This window comes from Orcinus orca, chromosome 16 (assembly GCF_937001465.1).
Source record: "Orcinus orca chromosome 16, mOrcOrc1.1, whole genome shotgun sequence".
Classification (NCBI taxonomy): Eukaryota; Metazoa; Chordata; class Mammalia; order Artiodactyla; family Delphinidae; genus Orcinus; species Orcinus orca.
In genome coordinates, this window is record NC_064574.1 from 83,967,069 (window position 1) to 83,991,287 (window position 24,219).

General features: G+C 44.7%; 1 protein-coding gene across 8 annotated transcripts in view; it reads left to right on the top strand.

Annotated features, from left to right (window-relative positions):
* The window catches only part of RNF216 (ring finger protein 216), a 171,209-nt gene that overhangs the window by 117,949 nt on the left and 29,041 nt on the right, over nucleotides 1-24,219 (top strand). For 6 of the 8 annotated variants that reach the window (XR_004482820.2, XM_004268951.4, XM_033426633.2 and 3 more), the window contains one exon: nucleotides 22,277-22,374. Coding sequence is in view for 6 of the 8 variants with exons in the window: in XM_004268951.4 (XP_004268999.1) it covers nucleotides 22,277-22,374 (98 nt within the window). In the remaining 2 variants the exon portion in view is untranslated. Of the gene's footprint in view, nucleotides 1-22,276; nucleotides 22,375-23,065; nucleotides 23,187-24,219 lie in introns of those variants that run through there. The other 2 variants (XM_033426636.2, XR_007472026.1) reach the window with 2 other exon arrangements.

Here is a 24,219-nt window from a genome sequence, read left to right on the forward strand (position 1 = left end):
GAAAACTTACAGCATAACTGGAGTTGCCAAAGCATGTGAAGTGGGAGCATGGAGGGAGTGAGGCATTAGGAGGGTGACAGCACGAAGCGTTTCTGTATCGAGACAGGTCTCTGTGTTCCTGTTTCTGTGCCTTTCGAGTTGGGATTCTTCCACTTGCATTTTTTATCATGCCCCTGTGTCAAGTTGACAGTTTTTCCTCCCTTTTCTGACCCTTCTATTCAGTCATATTGCTTGAGCCCAAGAGAGGCTTTTCTTTTTGTCACACTTAAGGAGCAAGGAGGGAAAGATTGAAAGCTCACTATTGCTGTTTACTCTGAGGAGGGGGTTTGTTTGTTTGTTTGTTAATGAGGATATGAAAAACTACTAGCTAGGCAGCCGCTCCCTCCCTGCAAGCCTGCTGTATAAACGGCACTTGTGAAGCGGGTATAACTCTACCTCCAGCTAAGTTCAAGGAGAAAACGTTCCTTCCAACACCAAAGGAAAGGGACTGTCATTGGCAACACATCAGCAATCCATGTCACTCTTGGTTTTCTTAACCTGCTTCATAAGAATTAAACAGCCCTTATTGTCCCTCCCATTGACAGCAGAACAGAAGGAGGGAACGTGAAAGTACCAGTAAAGATCAGAAATGACTGCACCCTTTCAATTTTTTACCATTGTTTGCTCTTTCCTTTCTGGGAAGACAGTGAGGATTCTATCTCCTTAAGATGTACAGAATTTGGGGGCTTCCCTGGTGGCGCAGTGGTTGAGAGTCCGCCTGCCGATGCAGGGGACACGGGTTCGTGCCCCAGTCCGGGAAGATCCGACATGCCGCGGAGCGGCTGGGCCCATGAGCCATGGCCGCTGAGCCTGCGTGTCCAGAGCCTGTGCTCTGCAACGGGAGAGGCCACAACAGTGAGAGGCCTGCGTACCGCAAAAAAAACACAAAAAACATGTACAGAATTTGGGAGAATTCTGGGTTCTTTGCAGGAAAATCATTCTGAAAACCTTTGCGAGTATGTAGTCCCCTTGATTGCCATCCCTTTTCCAGGAGCTGACCGTGTGCCTGTGGGCAAATTAGATGTTTATAAATGGCCGTCCACTCCCTGGACAGTGAGGAAGAAAAGAGCTTTGTGGTCAGGCGTAACCCAGGCAGAGTATTGCCAGGGTCCACGGTGGAAGGATTAGGCCCTCTGTTCAAAACATTGCCAATATGTGAAGCATAAAGAGAGCACACGGTTTGATAATTTCAAGCACTGCTGACTATACCCGGCAGTCTGCTTGGCCCCCGATGGGCACTTAGTCGATATTTTAAGTGGATATCAGCATAGAATCTGCCCTGCAAACCTTATGAGCAAAAGAAAAAGAAAAGACAGACATACCCACACTGCACTGTGTGCAAATGTAGGAAACAAGCCCTGAGGAACATCAGGCCGTTGCTGGTGCTCTCCCTAATTGCTGGGGAGTTAGAAACACAAATGGCAGGGGTTGAGAGGAGCAGCAGAGAAGCTGAGTCCCTGCTAGTGAGGTCAGCATTCAAAGGGAGAGCCTCTCAAGAATATACAATGGAGAAAAGACAGCCTCTTCAGTAAGTGGCGCTGGGAAAACTGGACAGATACATGTAAAAGAATGAAATTAGAGCACACCCTAGCACCATACACAAAAATAAACTCAAAATGGATTAGAGACCTAAATGCGAGGCCAGACACTGTAAAACTGTTAGAGGAAAACATAGGCAGAACACTCTACGACATAAACCACAGCAAGATTCTTTTTGATGCACCTCCTAGAGTAAGGAAATAAAAACAAAAATAAATGGGACCTAATGAAACTTAAAAGCTTTTGCACAGCAGAGGAAACCATAAACAGCACTAAAAGACAACCCTCAGAATGGGAGAAAATATTTGCAAATGAAGCAACTGACAAAGGATTAATCTGCAAAACATACAAGCAGCTCGTGCAGCTCAGTATCACAAAAGCAAACAACCCAATCCAGAAATGGGCAGAAGACCTAAATAGACATTTCTCCAAAGAAGACATACTGATGGCCAACAAATACATGAAAAGATGCTCAACATCACTAATCATTAGAGAAATGCAAATCAAAACCACAATAAGGGGCTTCCCTGGGCAGTGGTTGAGAGTCCGCCTGCCGATGCAGGGGACACGGGTTCGTGCCCCGGTCCAGGAAGATCCCACATGTCGCAGAGCGGCTGGGCCCGTGAGCCATGGCCACTGAGCCTGCGCGTCCGGAGCCTGTGCTCCTCAACGGGAGAGGCCACAACAGTGAGAGGCCCGCGTACAGCAAAAAAAACAAAAAAACCCACAATGAGGTATCACCTCACACTGGTCAGAATGGCCATCATCAAAAAATCTAGAAACAGTAAATGCTGGAGAGGGCATGGAGAAAAGGGAACCTCCTGCACTGTTGGTGGGAATGTACATTGATAAATCCACTATGGAGAGCAGTATGGATGTTCTTTAAAAAACTAAAAATAGAACTGCCATATGACCTAGCAGTCCCACTACTGGGCATATACCCTGAGAAAACCATAATTCAAAAAGAGACATGTACCACAATGTTCATTGCAGCTCTATTTACAGTAGCCAGGACATGGAAGCAACCTACTGTCCATCGACAGATGAATGGATAAAGAAGATGTGGCACATATATACAATGGACCATTACTCAGCATAAAAAGGAACGAAATTGAGTTATTTGTAGTGAGGTGGATGGACCTAGAATATGTCATGCAGGGTGAGGTATGTCAGAAAGAGAAAAACAAATACCATATATATGGAATTTTAAAAAGCGGTACTGATGAACCTACTGGCACAGCAGGAATGAAGATGCAGACCTACAGAATGGACTTGAGGACACGGGGAGGGGGGGAAGCTGGGATGAAGTGAGTAACATTGACATATATACACTACCAAATGTAAAATGGATGGCTAGTGGGAAGCAGCTGCATAGCACAGGGAGATCAGCTCGATGCTTTGTGATGAGCTAGAGGGGTGGGATAGGGAGGGTGGGAGAGAGACTAAAGAGGGAGGGGATATGGGGATATATGTATACATACAGCTGATTCACTTTGTTGTACAGCAGAAATTAACACAACATTGTAAAGCATTTATACTCCAATAAAGATGTGGAAAAAAAAAAAAAAACCTCTCAGTGCCAGGCACCCTACCAGAGGTGACACCTTTTCTCATTTAATGCTTATACTACTACAGGGAGATCTGAAAGTGGTAACTCTTTGAGAAGAGACTGCCCATAGCAGTAAATAGCAGCAAATACTTCCTCTTTTTCTCCAAGCCTTCTGCTACATTGTGTTGTCTTTATTCCTTTCATTGGGTTGGGTCAGCAGGTGGGGAGGGCGTGTGAACTTTAAAAGTAAAAGTGGAAGGAAATCCAATGGGATTTACCAGTTACCAGCACAGAAGTGTACCTGAAACCACATCCCAGAAACCAGTACTTTTTTTTTTTAAGGGAGTTTCTGAAAACGAACTTCCTATATGTCATTTTTTTCTCCAATCTGTCCACCCAGCATGGTGAGCCATAAAATCCTTCTAACAGAGCAAGTCTGTGTGTCTGTCTCAGGGAAGAGGAAGAAAAAGGAAACTAGAGAGATTGTGTTGTCCTGAGGGGTCCAAAAAAGAGTGAGTGCGGGCCACGTTCAAGGGAACAGGACAACAGACTCCACAAGGGAAAGGCTCACATGTGACCTCTACTTCCTTATGAAAGTCCATTTCTGAAAGGGGAAATGAACGTCATTGGAGAAAGAGTGGGATAGAGGGGTCAACAGGGAGGCGAGCGAGAAGATGAAAAAATGCAGACAAGTAGGGCCTGTCACAGGAGTGCGGGGAAAAGGCAGCCACTGAAGGGAAATAATGAGAAGAATTGTTTTCCTCCCTGTCCTGCTTTAATGCTCTCATTGGCTATTTCCTACCACAACCCCTACCGCTCCTTCAGGAACATGTTCTCCTCCCAAGTTTTCCAGAAATCATTACCAGTTTCAGTATCAAAAATGGTCATATGAACTGTAACTACCAGTTTTAACAACTCTACGGAGGATCTTTCTTCCTGTATGTATACTCTAAGGCCTGAATACCTTGCCTTAAGCCCAGCTAAAGATAGTATTGGTACTAGTATTGGAAAGATAGTATTGGTACACTCCAATTGGATATCCACCTAGGAGTTCCTTTTTCTGTAAATTAAAACTGAAGTTTTTAGTTCCAGGAAGTTGCTACCAACTTGTGATCTTATGTTTCATGAATGATGCAATTCTAACCCATCAATAATTAACGAAATTTGAGCCAAGAATTATCTGAGTGTTATCTAGTGGCTGAATGGGCTCAAACTTGAGCCAATGCTTGGTTCCAGGAAGCCTGACACTAGCAGGGCTTTGGATTCCTATCACTGTAGGACTACACAATGCCAGAAATTCTGTAGTGAACTGTGAAAGACATCACCAGAGAGAAATGCAAGTAGGATGTGCCTCGATACTCAGGCAGAGAGAGATGGGTGTGATGTTATTAAGTAGCCCGAAAGAGAGATTGCCAGTCCCTAAGGCATAGCAGTTTTACCCGCTCTCTTTCATTTGTCATCTTTCCATTTTAGAAACCTAATCTAGTGCCTTAATGACCCCCACCACTCAGAAGCTTCCTATCTCTTTCTCTCTGCCCCGCATGCCACCCCTGGAGCACCCTGTGGCTCTGACCTGTGCCCCTTTGCGTTTGTCCCCACTCGCCCTGGGTGACCTCATCCAAGCTGTCTTAAATGCCTTCTGCGTGCCACAGCCTCATACATCTGGACTCCAGCCCCACCCCTCCCTGAGCTCTTAGCCTAACAAGTTCAAACCACACCGCCAAACAGTTCCCCAAATCCACCACATAAAATCTAAATCTGTCATATTTTCTTCAAAAAGAACTCCCTTCTCCTTGAGTCCTGGGGAGAAAACAAACATGATTACAATAATGTCCCCATCTTCTAGTTCATCAAATGAGGGAATACAGATAAATCCAGGCTTCACTTGATTAATCCCATTATTAAACATGGCATTTGCTGTTACAGTTCCAGATACTATGTCTCTGTGATGTCTTCCTTTTCAAGTCTTGTTTTCTTGACAAGGGTTTCATAAAAGTACACTGACAACATCTCATAAACCGTGAATCCTAAAAATTTAAGATGAGTCTGATGAGACCTAGGCACCAGATCGAAAAAGGCAGTAACATACCACATACCTGGTCTCCAACTGCACTAACCTCATGGGTTGGATTTCGTGAGAAAGCCCGTTAATGAGAACTGACTGAATATGTCCTCGTCAGAGAGGCTTGTCGTCTAGTAAAATGAGAAGACATGGCACCTGTCTCCTCCACCCTAGTATCTAAAGACTGTTGTTGGGTCTGCATGGCGCTCTGCATAGGCTGGAAGCTCCACCCTCAGGGAAACTGAACACAGAGTCAGGGGATTGACCTAGTACCCCCACAGCCCCCTCGGACTTGTCTGCTGAGGCAGGGTACCACTCCCCGTACAGTGTTGGCCCAGCAGGCGAAGATAATCTGGCTGGGAAAGGGCTGTAAGGTCAAACCAGGGCAGATTTTGTAGTCATTGCCATTTTTGAGAAGAATTTTCCACAGCTGCCTTTTTTCATCTTCCACACTGAAATAGTGGCAGGAGCTAATCAGAAAAGGCTTTGAAGCATCCAGAATAGTTACCATCACAGTCTGTGATGCTTTGTCCTCCAAGGTGAGCCTAGAGATTTGCCCTCAGATCAGTCTATTTTTATTTGAGATCCAGTTCTAAAACACTTAGTTATCTAGTTTTCAACTCCTTAACAATAGGTGGGGAGAAAGAAGGAGCATGCTGGGCAGTCATAGAAACAGCAGCAAAAAAGGGCGCCTCCTGAAAGCAAGGAAAAAACTATCCGAAACAAACATGAGGACTCCAAAGGCCCAGCAGTCCGGGGACATTCTGGGTAGGGACAGACTTGGTAGACTCCTTATGGCTCAGAGTGGCTGGCATACACCGAGACCATAACTGTGAGTCACCAAGAAAAGATTGAATTGTGTCCTCTTCACTCTAAGAATTTCATCCCAAGTGAAAAGTCCTGGTGTCTGTAAAGCTGTCCAAGAAATACAGAACCACATGTACCCTAGGATCACAGATTCTACAGGGTCCTCTTACACTTATCAGGACACATCTTTCTGAGTATGTGCTATTCTTATTATTTTGATTTTTTATTATTCAAGGTTTTTTCTAAAGTATTCTAAAACTCAGTCATATTTAGACCAAGTCGATGAAATAAATCCCCAGACCTAACCAAAATAAAAGTATTAGTGAAAGATACACCCCAGAATACACCCACACTCTGTGCTTACACCCTGATCATCGTGCTTTGCTTTTTGATTTGCAAATATGGAGGTTAATCCAGTCCTTCTACAGCTGCTTTTAAATCCTAGGGAGGGTGGGGGCAGTAATAGCAGTTTGAGCCCAGGATGTATGAATGGTGTGTTTTAGTCTTGGGGTGAGGACTGGAACCCCAAGTCCACGAATCTAAATCAGTCACACTCTCCACCTACGAGCGCACCATCAGAACCAGCTGCAGAAGACCCCTCTTGTTTTACTGGGTTTTCTGCATCTCCAATCCCTACTCCTATCTCCTCCCCCTTAGACACCCATTTTAAATATTCAGTATATGTCCTTGGATATGTGTGTATCTTGAGAAAATAGAGTTCTATGCCTGTATGATTTTCATTTACGTAAATGATATGTGCTGTAGATCTCATTCTGTTCTTTTTTTCATACTGTTTTTGAGGTCTTTTCTGCATTGCTTTTTGTGAATGTTTCTCCTTGCCTGCATAGCATCTTGTTATCCATTCTTCTGTGTACCGTAGCACCTTTCTACCATCCTAGACCCCTGAATGCATCCTTATGGGCCTGGGGAAGCAACCCTAGGTGGAGGTGGCCAGGCAGTTGACACCCTCCTGCTGTACTCAGCGGTTCCCTTTGACACACAGCCTCACTAGCACCTCATGTGGATTGACTTTCTGATTGTTGCCAGTCTGCTTAGTATGAAGTGTTTTCATATACATTTTTCTGGTAACTGTTTATTTTTTTTAATGGAAGTATAGTTGATTCATAATGTTTCAGGTGTATAGCAAAGTGATTCAGTTGTGTGTGTGTGTATTCTTCTTCAGATTCTTTTCCATTATATGTTGTTATATTTAATATAGTTTTCTGTGCTATAGAGTAGGTCCTTATTGTTTATCTGTTTTATGTGTAGTAGTGTGTGTCTGTTAATCCCAAATTTATCCCTCCTACCTCCTTCCGCCTTTGGTAACCATAAGTTCGTTTTCTATGTCTGAGAGTCTATTTGTGTTTGGTAAATAAGTTCATTTGTATCATTTTTTTAGATTCCACATAAAAGCAACATCATATAATATTTGTCTTTCTCTGTCTGACTTAACTTCACTTAGTATGGAAGTCTCAGGGTCCATCCATGTTGCTGCAAAAAGCATTATTTCATTCTTTTTATGGCTGAGTAGTATTCCATTGTATATACACCACATCTTCTTTATCCATTCATCTGTCCGTGAACATTTAGTTTGCTTCTATGTCTTGGCTATTGTAAATACTGCTGCTGTGAACACTGGGGTGCGGGTATCCTCTCAAATTAGAGTTTTTGTTTTTTCTGGGTATATGCCCAGGAGTAGCATTGCTAGATCATATGGAAACTCTGTTTTTAGTTTTTTAAGAAACCTCCATCCTGTTCTCCTTAGTGACTGCACCAATTTACCATCCCACCAACAGTGTAGGAGGGTTTCCTTTTCTCTACACCCTCTCCAAAGTTTATTTATAGACTTTTTGATGATGGTCATTCTGACTGGTGTGAGGTGGTACCTCATAGTAGTTTTGATCTGCATTTCTCTAATAATTGGCGATGTTGAGCATCTTTTCATGTGTCTGTTGGCCATTTGTCTTTGGTAACTTTTAAAGTTGCACATCTCCCCTCTCATATCTTTAACCCATTTTTCTATCATATTTCTTATTTTTTTTTTTACTTCCCAATTTTTGCCAGTTCCCTGTTCATTCTAGACATTAATCTTGTTTCAGTTTTAAGTGCTCCAGATATCTTCTAGTCAGTCACACATCTGTTAACCCTGGTCTATGGTGTCCTCCTTAGGATAAAGCTACTCAGTTCAGTTGCTTCACCTTTGTAGTGGGTGCTTTGGGGAACTGTTTAAGAAATCCTTTCCTAACCAAAGAACACACAGATATTTGCCTACATTTTCTTCTATTAGCTTTAACATTTGAGGAAGTTTCTACGCCTTCCCTGTCCCAGAGAGCCTTACTGACCTGTGCAGCACAACTGTTAGTCCAGACCTCTTTGGGGATGTTTTCTCATTTTATTACAACTATATTCACCTCTTGGGCTCTTCTGGTAGGGCATAAACCATCTGTGGGGGCGGGAAGGAGGTGGAGGTACAGGCTCGGGGAGCAGCCAGGCTGCCTCCTGCGGAAACAGGCCACCGTGAGTGGCCTACAGGGTCTCCCTCTTTGGAAACCTTTGCTCATAAGGTGGAAAGCCTAGGTCAGAGACCTCTGTCAGCTGTCCTATCCAACGTCCACCAAGGGGTATTTTGAACCCTAAGTCCTGACCCTGGGTGCTAGTACCACTGCCAGCTGTACAGAATGCCCCCTGAAACTGCACTCCACCTTAGAATCAGCACTTCCACTGAACTACCTGTGATTGAGGTCTCTGCTTCCTCCTTCCTCCTGTGCTCAGACCTCATGGCTCCTCCTCTACCTGGGCAGCCTATTGGAACCCCAGCTGCATAAATCTCCCAGCCTGTTGCCGGACCTGCCACTGGGGAGGGCTGCTAACTAAGGTGGTCTCCACTCCTTCTCACAGGCCTGTGTGGCGGGGCCTGGTTTCTCTACTTTTCTGGCTTACAGTGCATCATCACACCAGGCTAAAATACAAGTGAACAGTATGTTCAAAAGACCTTTTTTTCTAACTTTGTCAAAGAAGAAAAAAACAACAAAAGTGTGCATGCTGTCTACTCAGGAATGCCCAGGAAACTGGGCAGCCTATTAGGTGAGGGACATTAATTACCATTTATTTACCCTTGAAGAGTAGTCATGACTGTCCTAGAGGAAAGCCATCAAGGCCAGACCTCGTAAGGAGGCAGTGCGGGGATCTGGGCAAGGTTTCTCAAAGCATAATCTGTAAGCCAGCTGTAGCAGTGTCCCAAGAAGCTGCTCTATGTGCAGGTTCCTGGGCCCGCCCAGCACCACAGCGTTAGAATCTGCATCTTCTATTAGCAACCCCAGGGATTTTTGTGCACACAGAAAGTGAGTGCCAGGGTCAAGGGTTTTGTCTGACACTACTGATCCAGAAGCTGAATTTTACACTGACCCAAGCCAAATCCGCACAAGATTAAAAGAGAAAACAGAATGCAGCTAGAGTCCCAGATGTAACTGCCACATAGACACTTAGGTTGGCCTTCCAGCACATGCTGTCTGTCCCCAAAGGCACATCTAAGAGGGAGCGCAAGGCAGGGGACAGGTCCAGTTATCTCATGGCTGTTTGTCACGGCTGCAGGATGGTAGCTGTGACAAGGCCAGAGATACTTGAGCTGGCTGGTGCAGTTACCTCTTCTTTAGAGCATGTGGAGTCAGGCTGACAAATCCTTCATTTCTTCTTTTTCTAACCTCAGGTAGCTCAGGTAATATCCTTCTGTTTCTCAGGTTGTGAGGCTGTTCATTAGGCTGTAGCAGTCTTGTCCTTGGCCATGCCTCTCCTGTTTGATTTGTAGACTTGCTCCCTGAGCCCTTCTGCCACTTGTCTGTCTCCCGCAAGAAATATGTAGCATTTCCCGGTTTAACACTGAGGCAGAGGGTCACCTCTCTCCAAGTGGCCTTTATTGTCTGTCTGCCCCTCAGCACCCCTGCCCAGCTAGCTAACACCATGAAATATAGAGGAGGTCTCGAAGCGTATTGTGGGAGGCACATCTTTTGGTTTTCCTGAAATCTGGAGCCTCCCTTCCAGGGCATGTTGACAGTGGAGTGAGAGCAGGGAAGAGCTGGCTTTGCTGGCTCTTCCTTCCGGGCCAGGATTCCCAGAAGCTCCAGGAAGCCCAGGAGTTGCCCTTTTTTTTAAAAAAAAAATTTATTTATTTATTTTTGGCTGTGTTGGGTCTTCGTTGTTGCGCATGGGCTTTCTATAGTTGCAGCTAGCGGGGGCTACTCTTCATTGCAGTGCACAGGCTTCTCATTGCAATGGCTTCTCGTTGCGGAGCACGGGCTCTAGGCGCACAGGCTTCAGTAGTTGTGGCGCACGGGCTTAGTTGCTCCACGGCATGTGGGATCTTCCTGGACCAGGGCTCAAACCTTTGCCCCCTGCATTGGCAGGGGGACTCTCAACCACTGCGCCACCAGGGAAGTCCCCCAGGAGTAGCCCTTGGAGTGAGCACTGGGCTTGTTTCTGTCCAAGTTCTAACAATGTTTATTTTTGACAGTCGAAGTGACCTTTTATTAGATCCGCCACTTCATAATACATTGCTTTGCTCCTGAGCCCTCCTGAAGACTGTTGTTCTACCTGATTCTCATGCATTGTTCCTCACTAAAAGCATTACCTCTAGGGTAAACTGGAGATGGGTCCATTTTTCAATTCCTCACAGCTGGTCCCTGGAAGAAAGAGCCTCTCTGATCCTTTAGAGAAACTTTTTGGTTCTTGAATAAATGAATGAATCCTAAGTTGATGGTTTTCAGACTGTTTTAACTGTGACCTATAGTAGGAATATATTTTACCATAGAACCAACACATGCATAAACACATATATGTATAACGAAAACAATAGTTTTACAAAAAAACAAATGCCTGACATGTGGATGCACTCTAGTATCTTCTTTTCCGTTCTAGTTTTTTTTTTATCATAATCCACTGAAATGATTTCATAACCCACCAGTGGTTTGTAGTCCATAGTTTAAAAATCATAGCTGTAAGTAGCTGGTTCCACAGACTTGCACTGTGTTGAGCGTCCGCCATGAGCAAACCCCTTTGGACAGGGCTTAGTCACAACCTCTGCCCTCCCGCCCTTTCAAGGCTGTGAGCGCAGCACAAGGGAGGAGAGGCCCAGGGTCCAAGTGGAGGTGTGGCTCAGAGACCTGAGAACTCACCAGGAAAGGGGAGCCAGCAGATGGGGGTTCTTTGGGACTTAACTCACTCAAGTCCTTGTAGAGGGAATCCTCTTTAACCTGTTTACTCTGGGTACAGGCCAAAGTCCTTATCATTACCTCCCAGGCCCCAGACACCCTGCCCTCCTTACAGCTTACTGGCCTTTCCACCTCCCTTCTTGCTGTTTCCATGGCCTGGAATTCTTTCCCCCAGACATCACAAAGCTTACTTGCTTTCCTAAGTCTTTGCTTAAATACACCTTCTCAGAGAGGCCTTCCCCAACCACCCACTTTAAAATTATGAATAATTTCCCTTTCTGCAACCCAATGCTAATATTCTTCCTCCCTGTGTTTTTCTCCTAAGCACCTATAATCTTATCTCACTGTGTATTTTACTTATTTGACATATGGTGTGACCTTCCCTCCATCCCCAGTAAATTCTCTGAAGATAGGGGATTTGTATTTGTCCATTTTATTCCCCAATGCCCAGAGCAGTAATCAGATTATATTAATGTCCACCTCCTGGCATTGCCCCGGGTGTTGCTTATATTGTCCCATTGGTTCTGTTAAGTGGACATTCTAGAGAACGTTATCAGTATTTGAACTTACATTTATTTCAGGAAACATTCACCTCCCACTTTTTATCGTAGAAGTCCTGGTCCCTATAGTATAGTAAAGAGCAGGCAGCTGTGGCCCTGATGTAATGGGCTTTTCCCAGTCAGTATTTCTCAAGCATTACCCTTTTACCAGGCAGCGTAAATCTCTTTAAGTCTCCGTACCTTTATAGCTTTCTATCCCTAGAGGGCAGCATTAGCACAGAAACCAAATTTATAAACCACCTATTCTGATTTGTCACCTAATCCTGGTGGATCCAAAGGAAGGGAGTGCTTGACTTCTTTCTAATCTGTAGGAGTAAGATTTGGAGATTTCTTTTTTCAAAATCTGCTTCTGTGCATAGAAATGGTGGGGTGCGCATCCAGTGCACACATTTTTTTAAATCTCCATAGTTTGTGTGTGTGACCATCAAAAAATAAGAACAGTATGGGATCTTCCCCAAAGAAGCCCATTCCACAGTAATGTTGCCCAGAGCTGTTGCTGGGTCACACCCAGATTTGAATTTCTACATTCAGAAATCAAAAGGTTCTTCTGCCTCAGAGTGATTATTTACTTTGAGGAAAGAGAGAAACCCCCTGCAAGGAGAGCTTGGCTTCTTGTAGAGGCATGATGTAATCCAATAATTACAAGACATCATTTAAAGAATTAATGTTCAAATTTTGTTTGTCCTTTAAGAAAAGTGGGCCCAGGCATCATATACCCAGAGAAAACCATAATTCAAAAAGACACATGCACCCCAGTGTTCATTGCAGCACTATTTACAATAGCCAGGTCATGGAAGCAACCTAAATGCCCATCGACAGACGAATGGATAAAGAAGATGTGGTACATATATACAATGGAATATTACTCAGCAATAAAAAGGAACGAAATTGGGTCATTTGTAGAGATGTGGATGGACCTAGAGACTGTCATACAGAGTGAAGTAAGTCAGAAAGAGAAAAACAAATATCGTATATTAACACATATACGTGGAACCTAGAAAAATGGCACAGATGAAGCAGTTTGCAGGGCAGAAACTGAGACACAGATGTAGAGAACAAACATATGGACACCATGGGGGGAAAGTGTTGGGGGTCGGGGTGTGATGAATTGGGAGATTGGGATTGACATATATACACTAATATGTATAAAAGGGATTGACTAATAAGAACCTGCTGTGTTAAAAATAAATAAAATTAAATTTAAAAAAATAGTGATTAAGAAAAAAAGAAAAGTGGGCCCAGGCAGAGTGGACTGGTCTTGTTGGGGTGAGGGGTGGGCAGGAGGAACCTGTGACCTGACCTCAGGTGGTAACTGACCTTCCAGAGCCCCTGGGTGGGAGAAGGAAAGAGCCAGGCTGACTGTGATTTTTTTTAATTTATAAATTTATTTATTTATTTTTGGCCGTGTTGGGTCTTCGTTGCTGCGCAGGCTTTCTCTAGTTGCAGCGAGCGGGGGCTACTCTTCGTTGTGGTGTGTGGGCTTCTCACTGTGGTGACTTCTCTTGTTGTGGAGCACGGGCTCCAGGTGCGCAGGCTTCAGTAGTTGTGGCACACAGGCTCAGCAGTTGTGGCTCGTGGGCTCTAGAGTGCGGGCTCAGTAATTGTGGCTCATGGGCTTAGTTGCTCCGCCGCATGGGGGATCTTCCCGGACCAGGGCTCGAGTCCATGTCCCCTGCATTGGCAGGCGGATTCTTAACCACTGCACCACCAGGGAAGTCTTGACCGTGATTTTTGAGTCTTAATCTCTCTAAAGTAGAGGCTCGCACAAGCAGTATAGTTGGTGAAGCTCCTTTCATTGGAAATGAAGAGAGATCAGTTTCCACATATTGGAGCTATAGGAGAAAATCAACAAAGAATGTCTTATTTGAAATATATGCAGTGCTTTCTCAAGCACCATCTGCAGGCATTTGGCCATTAGCTTCTTGGTAATAACTGATCTGTAAGTTTTATGCATTAGGTTGGGGAAGGTGATTAGGGAGCAAAGAAAGGAACCACAGTGGAAAAGGCGTAGCCCGTATCCTTAAGGCATAAACTCTAAAGAATTAACTTGAAATTGTCTTACATATAGCTTGATTTTCTCATAAAATCATCATTATATTTTGTATAACTATAAAGAAAAAGATATGATAGGGAGGAACTAATGTTCTTTTGGGAAGGGGTTCAGTTTACTAAGAGGTTTCATATGCCTTTTTCCCACGTAAAATGCATACGTCCCAGGAGTAGGGGTGGGGTTGTATGTGTAACTCTGTATGGAGAGGAATGTGCTTTGTCTTGCCAGCCTTCATCTCTCTGTAATTTTTCATACCTTCAGCCCCTTGCTTGTCTCAGACCTAGTGTAAGGCCCTAGAAACCCAAAGATTGCTGAGACACAGTGTAGAACATTGTAAGCTCCTTTCAGTCAGGAATTTTGCTGGCTTACTCACTAGTGTATCCCCCTGTGGCACATAACAGGCACTCAAAAGATAACATTTTTTGAACAGATGAATTGAACCCTCCATTCCAAGCCTGTCTGTAGTGATCAGCAGGGCATAGTCTGTGCCTGCAAGGAGTGCTTGGCTCCTTGGAGATGTGATGTAACGAGATAATTACAAGACACTATTAAAAGTGCTACTGTGATAGAGTTGGAGCCAAGGGCTCCAAGAGTCCAGAGGAAGAACGCCAACTTTTGCCCGTGTCATTTGGGTTTTCCAGAGCCCCCGGTACTTGAAATGAGAGCTGATGAGTAGTTGTTGCCAGCAGAGAAAGGACACCTAGGCAGAGCTTTGCAAGGTTGAGGGTGTTGAGCGTGTGGCACTGGCAGGAGGCCAACAGTGCTGGCCTTGGGTGCTGGCTCAGGACGGACGTGAGACCTGGGACGGCTGTTTCTCTGAGCTTCTCTCCTTCTTCTCTCCTGGCTCACTTGACCATCCTCCATCCTGCTCCCACTCCTCTACCAGATACCCTTCAGGTTTGAGCTGACACACCACCTCTGCGCAGGGCTGTCCTTCACACCTCTTTGCCCCTCACCTTGCTTTAGTTCCCCTGGGTGCTCCTTGTCTTCCTACAGACTAGACGTTTATCTGTTTGGCGATCCACCCACTCCAGCACTCCCAGAATGTAGACTCGGGGAGGGCAGGGACTTCATTTGTTCAGTGATCGTTTGCTCAGAACAGTGCCTGGTCCTCGTGGCAGCGCTCAGGAGGTATTTGTTGAAGGGGGCGAGGGAGGGAAAGTGAAGGTGTCCTTACTCCTTTCAGTGCAGAAATTGTCTGCACTGAATCACAGGGTTGGTGATGGTAAATCATCTCAAGCATTCTCACTAGCAAGTCTTCATGTATTCTAATCCTGGCCACCTTTGGGGAAGTGAGCGGCCAGTATTTACAAGTAAAGTTCCAGGGGCTGGTTGAGGGAAGGACCAGGTAACTGATATTTGGTTCTGGTGTGGAATACTCACGTTTGTACATCTAATGGGAATCTAAAAACACACTTCTGTCAGTGCCCCGCCAGACATGCAACTGGCTGAAAGCGACAGGAACAGCTACTTCCTCACGTGTGTCCAGTCCAGGATTACTTTGTGATTAGCAGGTTCCTATCATTATCATTAATAAAAGGTGTCCTCGTGTTTAATCCTAGTCCATCCTGCCTCTTAATGGGTCATTCCCAGCTCTCCAGGAAACGCAGGGAAGCAGGCATCCTGCACAGCTGCAGCTCGGTGTCCACACCTTTGCTACCCTGACGCTTGGTTCTACGTGACCTCACTGACCTTTCGTCTGTGGTCTCCTTACACAAGATGCCCATTGTAACCTCAGGGCTTCCAGTAAACAATGACCTGTTCTTGCTCACAGACACCGTGCTGGAATCAGTGAGAATAGAGTGGGGAGTGTAAATGGATTTGAGCAGACTTGAGTCCATAGCTCTGTGACCTTAAACAAGTTAATTTGCCTCTCTGAGCCTTCCTTTCTCATTTACTTAAAAAAAAGGGGGGGGGTGGATAATGGCCAGTACTTCCCTTGTAGAATTGCTGTGAAGACTAAGTGAAATATGTGTGTAAACAGCCTTGTACCAAAAGGTGTATAGGTCTGAAACCTTGAACCAGGGTCTCGGGTGAGATGTCTGAGTTCAAGACTCTTGTTAAAGATGTTCCATACCATATAGATGACATTTCAATGAGAAACTCATCTAAAGAGCCAAAACTGAAAAAAACAATCTCCTTTTAAAAATAATAATGAAGTCCCTTTCTGAAATCTTGTAGGAAAAGTGGTCCTCTTATTCCTAACAAGAAAAGATAGGTATGTTGCCGTTTGCTGGTTACAGGTCAGCCTCACCTCTGCCAGGCTCAGCATTGGCACAACTTGGTTCAGGAGGGAGGTTGTGGCCTTATTTGTGGAGGGCTGTGGAGGAAGTCTGCCCAAGAACTGAATCCAGACTCTAGGGCTTGTTCCCCTAAAAGTTATTTACCAGTTATTTATTCAGTGAGGGGGTCACTGCAAGGTCCTATAACCTAGCAAGCCATCAGCCGCCAGAGTGATCTTTTGAAAATGTGAATTAGATCATTGCACTTCCCACCTATTTAGCCTGGCTTTCCAAACACCTCCCTCCAGCCTCAGCGGCTGCACCAGGATTCACCACTGTCTACTCTCAGCTCTCCCCCTTGGGCTCCAGCCAATACCAACTCCCTCTGTGCTCCTTGAATGAGACAGGCCCTCACCTGTGCCAAAGCCTTCACACATCCTCTCCCCTCTGCCTGGAACACCCTTCCCCCGTATCTGGCTAACTCTGCTCATCCCTCAGGGCTCAGCTTCAACATCACATCCTCACAAAGCCTTTCCTGATCGCTGGGCTAATTTAACTCCGCTCTTCTACAGCACCCAGTGCTTTTCCTCTGAATGTTCCTGTCACAGATGTAGCTGTATATCCAGTTTGTCTAATGTCTGTTTTCTTCAGCAGAACATAAGCTGCAAGAAGTTAGACACTGAGTCTAACTTTCTTAATGCTGTATCCCCAGCATCTCATACAGCCCTCAACCAATGATAAAAATTCAGCAAATATTGAGAGTGAATAAATAAGCTCGTTTAAAATTAAACTTCTGTTCTCACCTCTGCCTCCCACCCTCACTCAGATCTGCTCCTCCTCCTTCATCACTTGATCCAAGTCCATGTTTTCCCCAACCCAGTCCCATAGACTCTTCAGTTGCTGCCTAACTGTCCTCTTGCCTCTAGTCTCAGCCTCTTCAGTCCATCAGTGCATTTGGAAACACAAGCCCAAGCAGGTTGCTGCCACGTCTGGATCCCTTCCATGACTTTCTGATAGCTAGGGTAGTAGATGGCACAACTTTGCGATTGCTCTCTGTATTGGAAAAAAATGTGTACAGCAGAATTCCCCCAAAGTATGTATTTGTTTATTTATAAATTATGTGTGTGTACTATCGTTGTAACATACATTGCAAAATATACATAAATACAGAAAATTGTAAAGGGTAGGATGAAATAAATACTTTTAAATAATTTTATTTAAAAAACAATTTTTTTTTTTTTGCGGTACACGGGCCTCTTACTGTTGTGGCCTCTCCCGTTGCGGAGCACAGGCTCCGGACACGCAAGCTCAGCGGCCATGGCTCATGGGCTTAGCCGCTCCACGGCATGTGGGATCCTCCCGGACCAGGGCACGAACCCGTGTCCCCTGCATCAGCAGGCGGACTCCCAACCACTGCGCCACCAGGGAAGCCCAAAACAAAACAATTCTATTTAATAATATGAAAACCTTTTGTGTTCATTAAAATATTAACACTTTGAATATGTTTCATTGTTGAAATGTTTGATTGAGAGTCTGGTTCTACTTCTTTTCTTGTCCATGCCGTGTGACTTCTGGGAACTTAGTTCCCGGACCAGGGATTAAACCCACGCCCTCAGCAGTGAAAGCACAGAGTCCTGACCACTGGACCTCCAGAGAATTCCCTGGTTCTACATTTTACGTACTTTAATGGCTGTTGTAGCTGGGAAAGGCACTTCCCTAAGAGATGTCAGTCCAGATGTGAGGAGTACTTTATTGGTTGCCTGGATGTTCTCATCACTCATGATACTGTTGTATTTTAATTTTTGTTTGTTTTGGCTGCATCGGGTCTTTGTTGCAGCACGAGGGACCTTCTTTGCGGCGTGCAGGCTTCTCTCTAGTTGAGGCGCACAAGCTCAGTAGTTGTGTCGCACAGGCTTAGTTGCCCCGCAGCATCTGGGATCTCAGTTTGCTGACCAGGGATCGAACCTGCATCCCCTGCATTGTAAGGCGGATTCTCTACCACTGGATCACCAGGGAAGTCCTCACGATACTGGTTTTATTCAGTCCCATGAAGACACCAACTCCTCAAAGAATCCTTGTCTGACTTAGCCCCACCCCCTTTGCTGTCTCTTGTGTGCTCGTGTGTGCGCATGCGCACGTACATGTGTACACTATTATACTTAACCTCCACTGTGCTCTACTTGGTTTGCTCAGATATCTGACTTCCTTGGCATCCTTGCCATCCTTGCCGTAGAGAAAATAGAAATCCTCAAATTCCCTTAGTGAAAGGAAGGAAAGCCCACTGATTCTGCCTGAGCTTTGACTTTGCCAAGCTTTATTGATTCCCAAGGGTTCCAGCATCCATCTCATTGTCTGTTTTCCTGTCTTAAAATTGAACTCTTTCTGGCTTTGGCTAGCATCCGTATGTCATTTGGGTCTTGAGGTGGGGAGAACCAGTGACTTTGACAGCTGGAAGACACATGTGGCCTGAATGCCCATAGCCCTGTGGCTTCTGGATTATGCTAAGCACTTGTGAATGGTCAGGTGCCCGGGCCTCATCTTTTACTTAAGAGGTGTGAGGATTTACGGCCCCACCAGTTTTTGAGTACCTGAGATGGCAAAGCAGAGAGCTGGAATTTCAGAGATTTGATATGAATTGGCCACAGCCCCATACCCCGTATCTTAGGCCAGCAGACTTCTCTCCCCTGGATAGTGAGTCTGGAAGTTTCACTGGAGGAACCATTCAGAAATAAGTGAGCAGTTTCTACTGTGTTCCGCTTCTGAGACAAGGCTGGAAGTCAAGCAGGAAAGATGCAGGATGCACAGGGAACCAAGAAACTTCAGAGCAGGCCTGGAGGGATGGCGAGCAAGAAGTGCAGAGTCTGGTGACTTGGACCCTTGGTCTCATCTCTCGGGTTCTTTGCCAGCAGCAGGAAGCCCTGCTATGCGTAGATGATGACCTGGACACTGTCTGCTAGTCTTTTAGGAAGCTGTTTCTTTGAAGAAATGTCAGCTCCCTGACAGGGTCATCTGAAACCAAACTTGATCTTCTGCCTTACCCAGTAAACATTATTTAAGCAGCAGAAAATGGATGAAGAGAAGCTGTCGAGTACTTTCTTTAGAGTACAGAGTTAAGACCTTAATGAATAGTCAAAACACCTTGATGCATCTTGCGCACTAAAGGGCAACGTAGAACTTAACCAGAAATCTCTCTGATGTCATGAGGAACATGGACTGGTAGCTGCTGAGTTAACCAGTGTGTGCATGCCTTCCTCATCAAGAAGGAAGGAGCTGCCTTCTCTGTTGTATTTGGGCCGATGATGAATTCATCTGTTTCCTCCTGATCTGAAAATGCACACAGGTGATGGGAAGCCTCTCCAATTAAATCTGACAGCCAGGATATGCATGTCCTTCATGTTTTGAAGTTACTTGTCAGCGTTGTACTCCACCTTCCAAAATGGTCCTTGGGACTTTCATTAACCTTACTTTGAAGAATTGATTATCTTCACGTTAGAAACATTGAAGAACATTTCTTCTGCCTAACATTGTTTAAGCATTTGTTGCATTTAGGAACAAAGCCTAGCTGTACTTGAGAGGAGAGAATTACAGCTTAGTGACGTATACGCTGTGTTTAGAAGAGAGGGTACGTTGTAAAGAAACAACACACAGAAAGGTCCAAATGTAAAATTCACCCAGCCTGCTATTTGCTTGCCTTCTTTTAATTGTGGGTTTCAATGTCTAACTAGCTAGTCTCTTCAAAAGACATTTCATTTTTATTCTCTGGGACCCCTCAGCCCTTCAATGAGAAGTACATGCCTGAAAAACCACACATGGACCTACAGGAGAGCCGCTGTGACATTGGAAGTAAGCAGTGGCTTCGTGGTGACCACTCACAGCTGACTCAGCTTGGCCAGGTCATCTTGCTGTCATGGACCTGTGCCTCACCTAGAAAATGGGTTCTTCCCTTATGAAGAAGGTCCCATGAATTAATAACTGGATCACCAGGAATGCTGGAAAGCACTCTCTAAATGCCATGCATTGTTTCCAAGATGTTATTCCTGGTGGGTGGCTAGGTTAGCATTGTTTTGAAGGTTAGGATATAGATACTAGCTCATTTATTCTCCAGCTGTTGTTTATCCTCCAGTTTCCCAGAATAGTCACGCACAAGGTCTTTTAAAAATGGGTTTTTTTTTAAAAATGGGTTTTACGCTGCTTTACGTTTGGGTGTGTAGTAATGAAGTCAGTACTGATTTAGCTTCTCTTTATTGACAGAGATGTAGGTAGTGGACCAGAGAGCAGCATATCCCTTGGAAGCAACAGCATTTAATAGAGAATCTCTGATCAGCTCATCTCTAACCCCACCCCACCCCATGCCATTGATTGAAGCCTTTTTATGAGAGTTATTCAGGTTCTCAGTTCCTCAAGCAGTCCATTTTATTTCTCTTTCTCTTTTAAAATTTTATATTTTAATTAGGTGTAGTACAAGATACAAAAGATACAAAGAGCTTACAGTAAGAAGTCTCACCCCACTTTCCAGCCACTCGGGACAATCAGTACTACCAATTACTTGGGTATCCTTTCAGGTTGATTTTATATATCACTATATTCTACCACCACCACGTTTTTTGATGTAGAAGTGGTAGCATCTTTACTATGTATACTACTCTGCACCTTGTTAGAGTCATCTTAGCAGTATATATTACAGAAAGTTCAGTAGTAAGTGGAGAATACAGAGGTAGGAGATGTTTCTAGAATTGATGTGAAGATACAATCTAGCACATCTCCTGGCAAGCTCTACCCCAGGTACTTCCAGATGCTAAACATGTACCCCCAGCTCCCTGCCTGACATCTCCACTGGGTGTCCCACAGGTCCCCCTGTGTCATTACTGCCAAGATCAAACTTGGGATCTTAACACCTGCCCTCCCTCCTCCCAAGCCAGGCCTTTTCCACTGTTCCCAAGCTCCATCCATGTCACTATTATCTTGGGTTGCACAAACCAGAAACCAAGGCATCAGGGTGATACCTCCCTCTCCTCATTCCCAGAGCCAGGCCGTCACCAAGCCAGCCAGTTTTACTTCCTAAATTTCTCTTAAATCAGTCAACTTTCCTTCATGTCCTCACTTACCTGACCAGGGCCTCCATAGTCTCTCTCCTGAATGACTTTAATAGCTTCCTAGTGTCTTACACTTCCACTCTTTTCTCCCTGTGCTCTGTTCTCCACTCAGAATCATCTTTTAAAATCACAAACCTGCTCATGTTACTTCCATGCTTGACACCTTTCGATGCTTCCCTACCACTCTTAGGATAAAGGTCAAACTGATAATCACATCCTACAAAACCTCACATGGACGGGCTCCAGCGGGCCGCACGAGGCCTATTTTCACTGCCTGCAGTCCAGCTACAGGAACCAAACTCGGCCAGTTTCATCTACCAGAGTCTTTCTCTTACTGTTCCTCTGTCTGGAATGCTATTCTCTTTCTGCTTTCTTTGACTCGTCTTTCTGATCTCAGGCTCCACGTCCTCAAGCCTTCACTGTCGCCCCAGGCCAAACAAAGCTGACACCACCATTTCTTCCTTCATTGTACTTATTAGGGTTGTGGTTTCTATTTATGGAAATTAAATTGCATTAATGTTTCTTTAAATTCCTGTTACTGATGTGAGATGGTTTCTGGCACATGTGAAAATATTTTATAAACTGTGAAGAGTCCTAGAATAAAAATTAGTAATTATTTTGAATTTATGTTTATAAATGAAGTTAAGCTATGGAGGATGATATCCATGTTTATGAGTGAGGGATGACTGAGGGAATGTCTCCCTTAAGGACCCCTAGTGATCCTAATCTAGACTGTTCTTCACTTCAATTCAACACAAGTGGTCTATGCCAGACCAACACTGGAACGCTGGTCAGCACCAGACCTCAAGCAGCTCACAGTATTTTATCTTTAAAAAACCAAGATCACATAAATTTATCTTCTGTAGTTTTTTCAGGTGACTCCTGGCATTTTAGAAAACCTTATAAACCTTGGGTGATGGGAGCGACACTTTCTTTTGATCCAAGGAGAGAAAAATTTCCCCATGCTTTCTTATAATGATTCTTACATCTTCTATTGAGATGTCTTTAGAAATACCCCTGCTGAAAAGGAGAGCGATCCTCTGAAAGAATCAAGCCAAGTGAAGCTTGTTTCGCATTCCCGATTGTCCAACAGAGACGTATATGGGGTCTGCTCACCAAGAGCTGTCTTTGTGTCTCTCCTTTATCCCCAGGAAACCTGTAGGAAGTGTCAGGGACTCTGGAAAGAGCACAACGGTCTCACTTGTGAAGAACTGGCTGAAAAAGATGACATCAAGTACCGAACATCTATGTGAGTAACATGATTCAGGGGGGCTTATTGACTGATTTGCAACTCCCCCATTAACCTGCCTTTTGGGCAGAGGGGGCAGTGAATATTGTGGGAAAAATAAGCTCTGAAGCTACCCCAGGCTAGAATGATCTCAAGGAAGGGACCTAACCCCTGAGCCTCTGTTTCCTCATCTCTGCAGCCTCTTAGAACTATTTCTCGGTCAAATGTAACATAGTAAATGCCTGGCACATATGAATTCAATAACTTTCGGTTCCTCTTCTCTTTACTAATAAAATAAAATGTGTTATTACACATTTTAATTAACTTATTTTTGGCCGCGTTGAGTCTTCATTGCTGTGCGCAGGCTTTTCTCTAGTTGCAGCGAGCAGGGGCTACTCTTCGTTGCGGTACGCAGGCTTCTCATTGCAGTGGCTTCTGTTACCGAGCACGGGCTCTAGGCGCGCGGGCTTCAGTAGTTGTGGCTTGTGGGCTTCAGTAGTTGTGGTTCATGGGCTCGAGAGCACAGGCTCAGGAGTTGTGGCGCACGGGCTTAGTTGCTCCGTGGCATGTAGTATCCTCCTGGGCCAGGGATTGAGCATGTGTCCCCTGCATTGGCAGGCGGATTCTCATCCACTGCACCACCAGGGGAGTCCCTTATTACACATTTTAATTAAGTCACATTGCACTACTGTTGCTTATCTGTTTTCTGTAGGAGACTGGTGGCCTGAGACATTAAGTAGAATTACAACCTCCAGAATTCAAAATAATGCAGTCAGTAAGAAGAACATCACTGTATAGCACTCCTTATGTGTCTGGGCACTTTACAGCTATTAAATACATTGATTTATATAATACAGAAGTCTATTTCTCTCTCATATGATAGTCCAGCCCTACCTGGCAGGTGGGGCAGATCTGTCCCATGAGGTCATTCAAAGACCTAGGTTTCTTGATCTCATTGCTTCACTAAGGTGGTGTTCTTATCTGCATAATTGTGACTAGGTTGCAGCCACATTTGCACTCCAGCCCGTAGAAAAGGAGAGAGACAGAGACAAGTTGCCAGGCAGGCAGCTTCTAAGTTTTAAGTGAAGCAGAAATTATATATATTATTTCTGCTCATACCCTGTTGGTCTAAACTGAGTCATATGGCCACAACTTGGCTCCAAGGTAGATACCATATATAGTTTCTAGCTGGCCGAATTTTTCTCCAGCTTAAATTTGAAGGGTAAGGAGTGGGTTTTGTGACCAAGAAAATAAAGTGGGAAATGGCTATTTGGGGCAGTTAACAGTCTCCAGGTCTCCACCACAGATAGGTACTATTATCCTCATTTTACAGATGACACAACTGACACACAGAGAGCCCAAGTAAACATGGTCACACAGGTAGTAATTGGCAGAATAATGTTCCCCAAAGATGTCCCATGTCCTAATCTCTGGAACCTATAAATCTTTGGATATATTTCCTTACATGGCAGTAGGGACTTTCCAAATGTGATTCAGGTTATGGAACTTGAAATAGGGAAGATTATCGTGAATTATCCAGGTAAATCCAGTCTAATCACATGACTTCTTAAAAGCAGAGTGAGCTTTTCTCTGATCAGACAAAGATGGAATGATGGACAAAGAGTCAGAGAGACACAAGAAGAATTTTACCTCCTGTTGCTCTCTGTGAAGGTAGAGGAAGAAGGCCATGAGCCAAGGAACGTGAGAGCTTCCAGAAGCAGAGAATAACCTTCTGTTTATAGCTGCCAAGAAAATGGGGACTTCAAGTCCTACAACCTCAAAGAACTGAATCCTCTGACATTCCAGATGAGCAGCAAACAGATTGTCTCCTAGAACCTCCAGTAGGTAACAGAGCCCACCAGCACC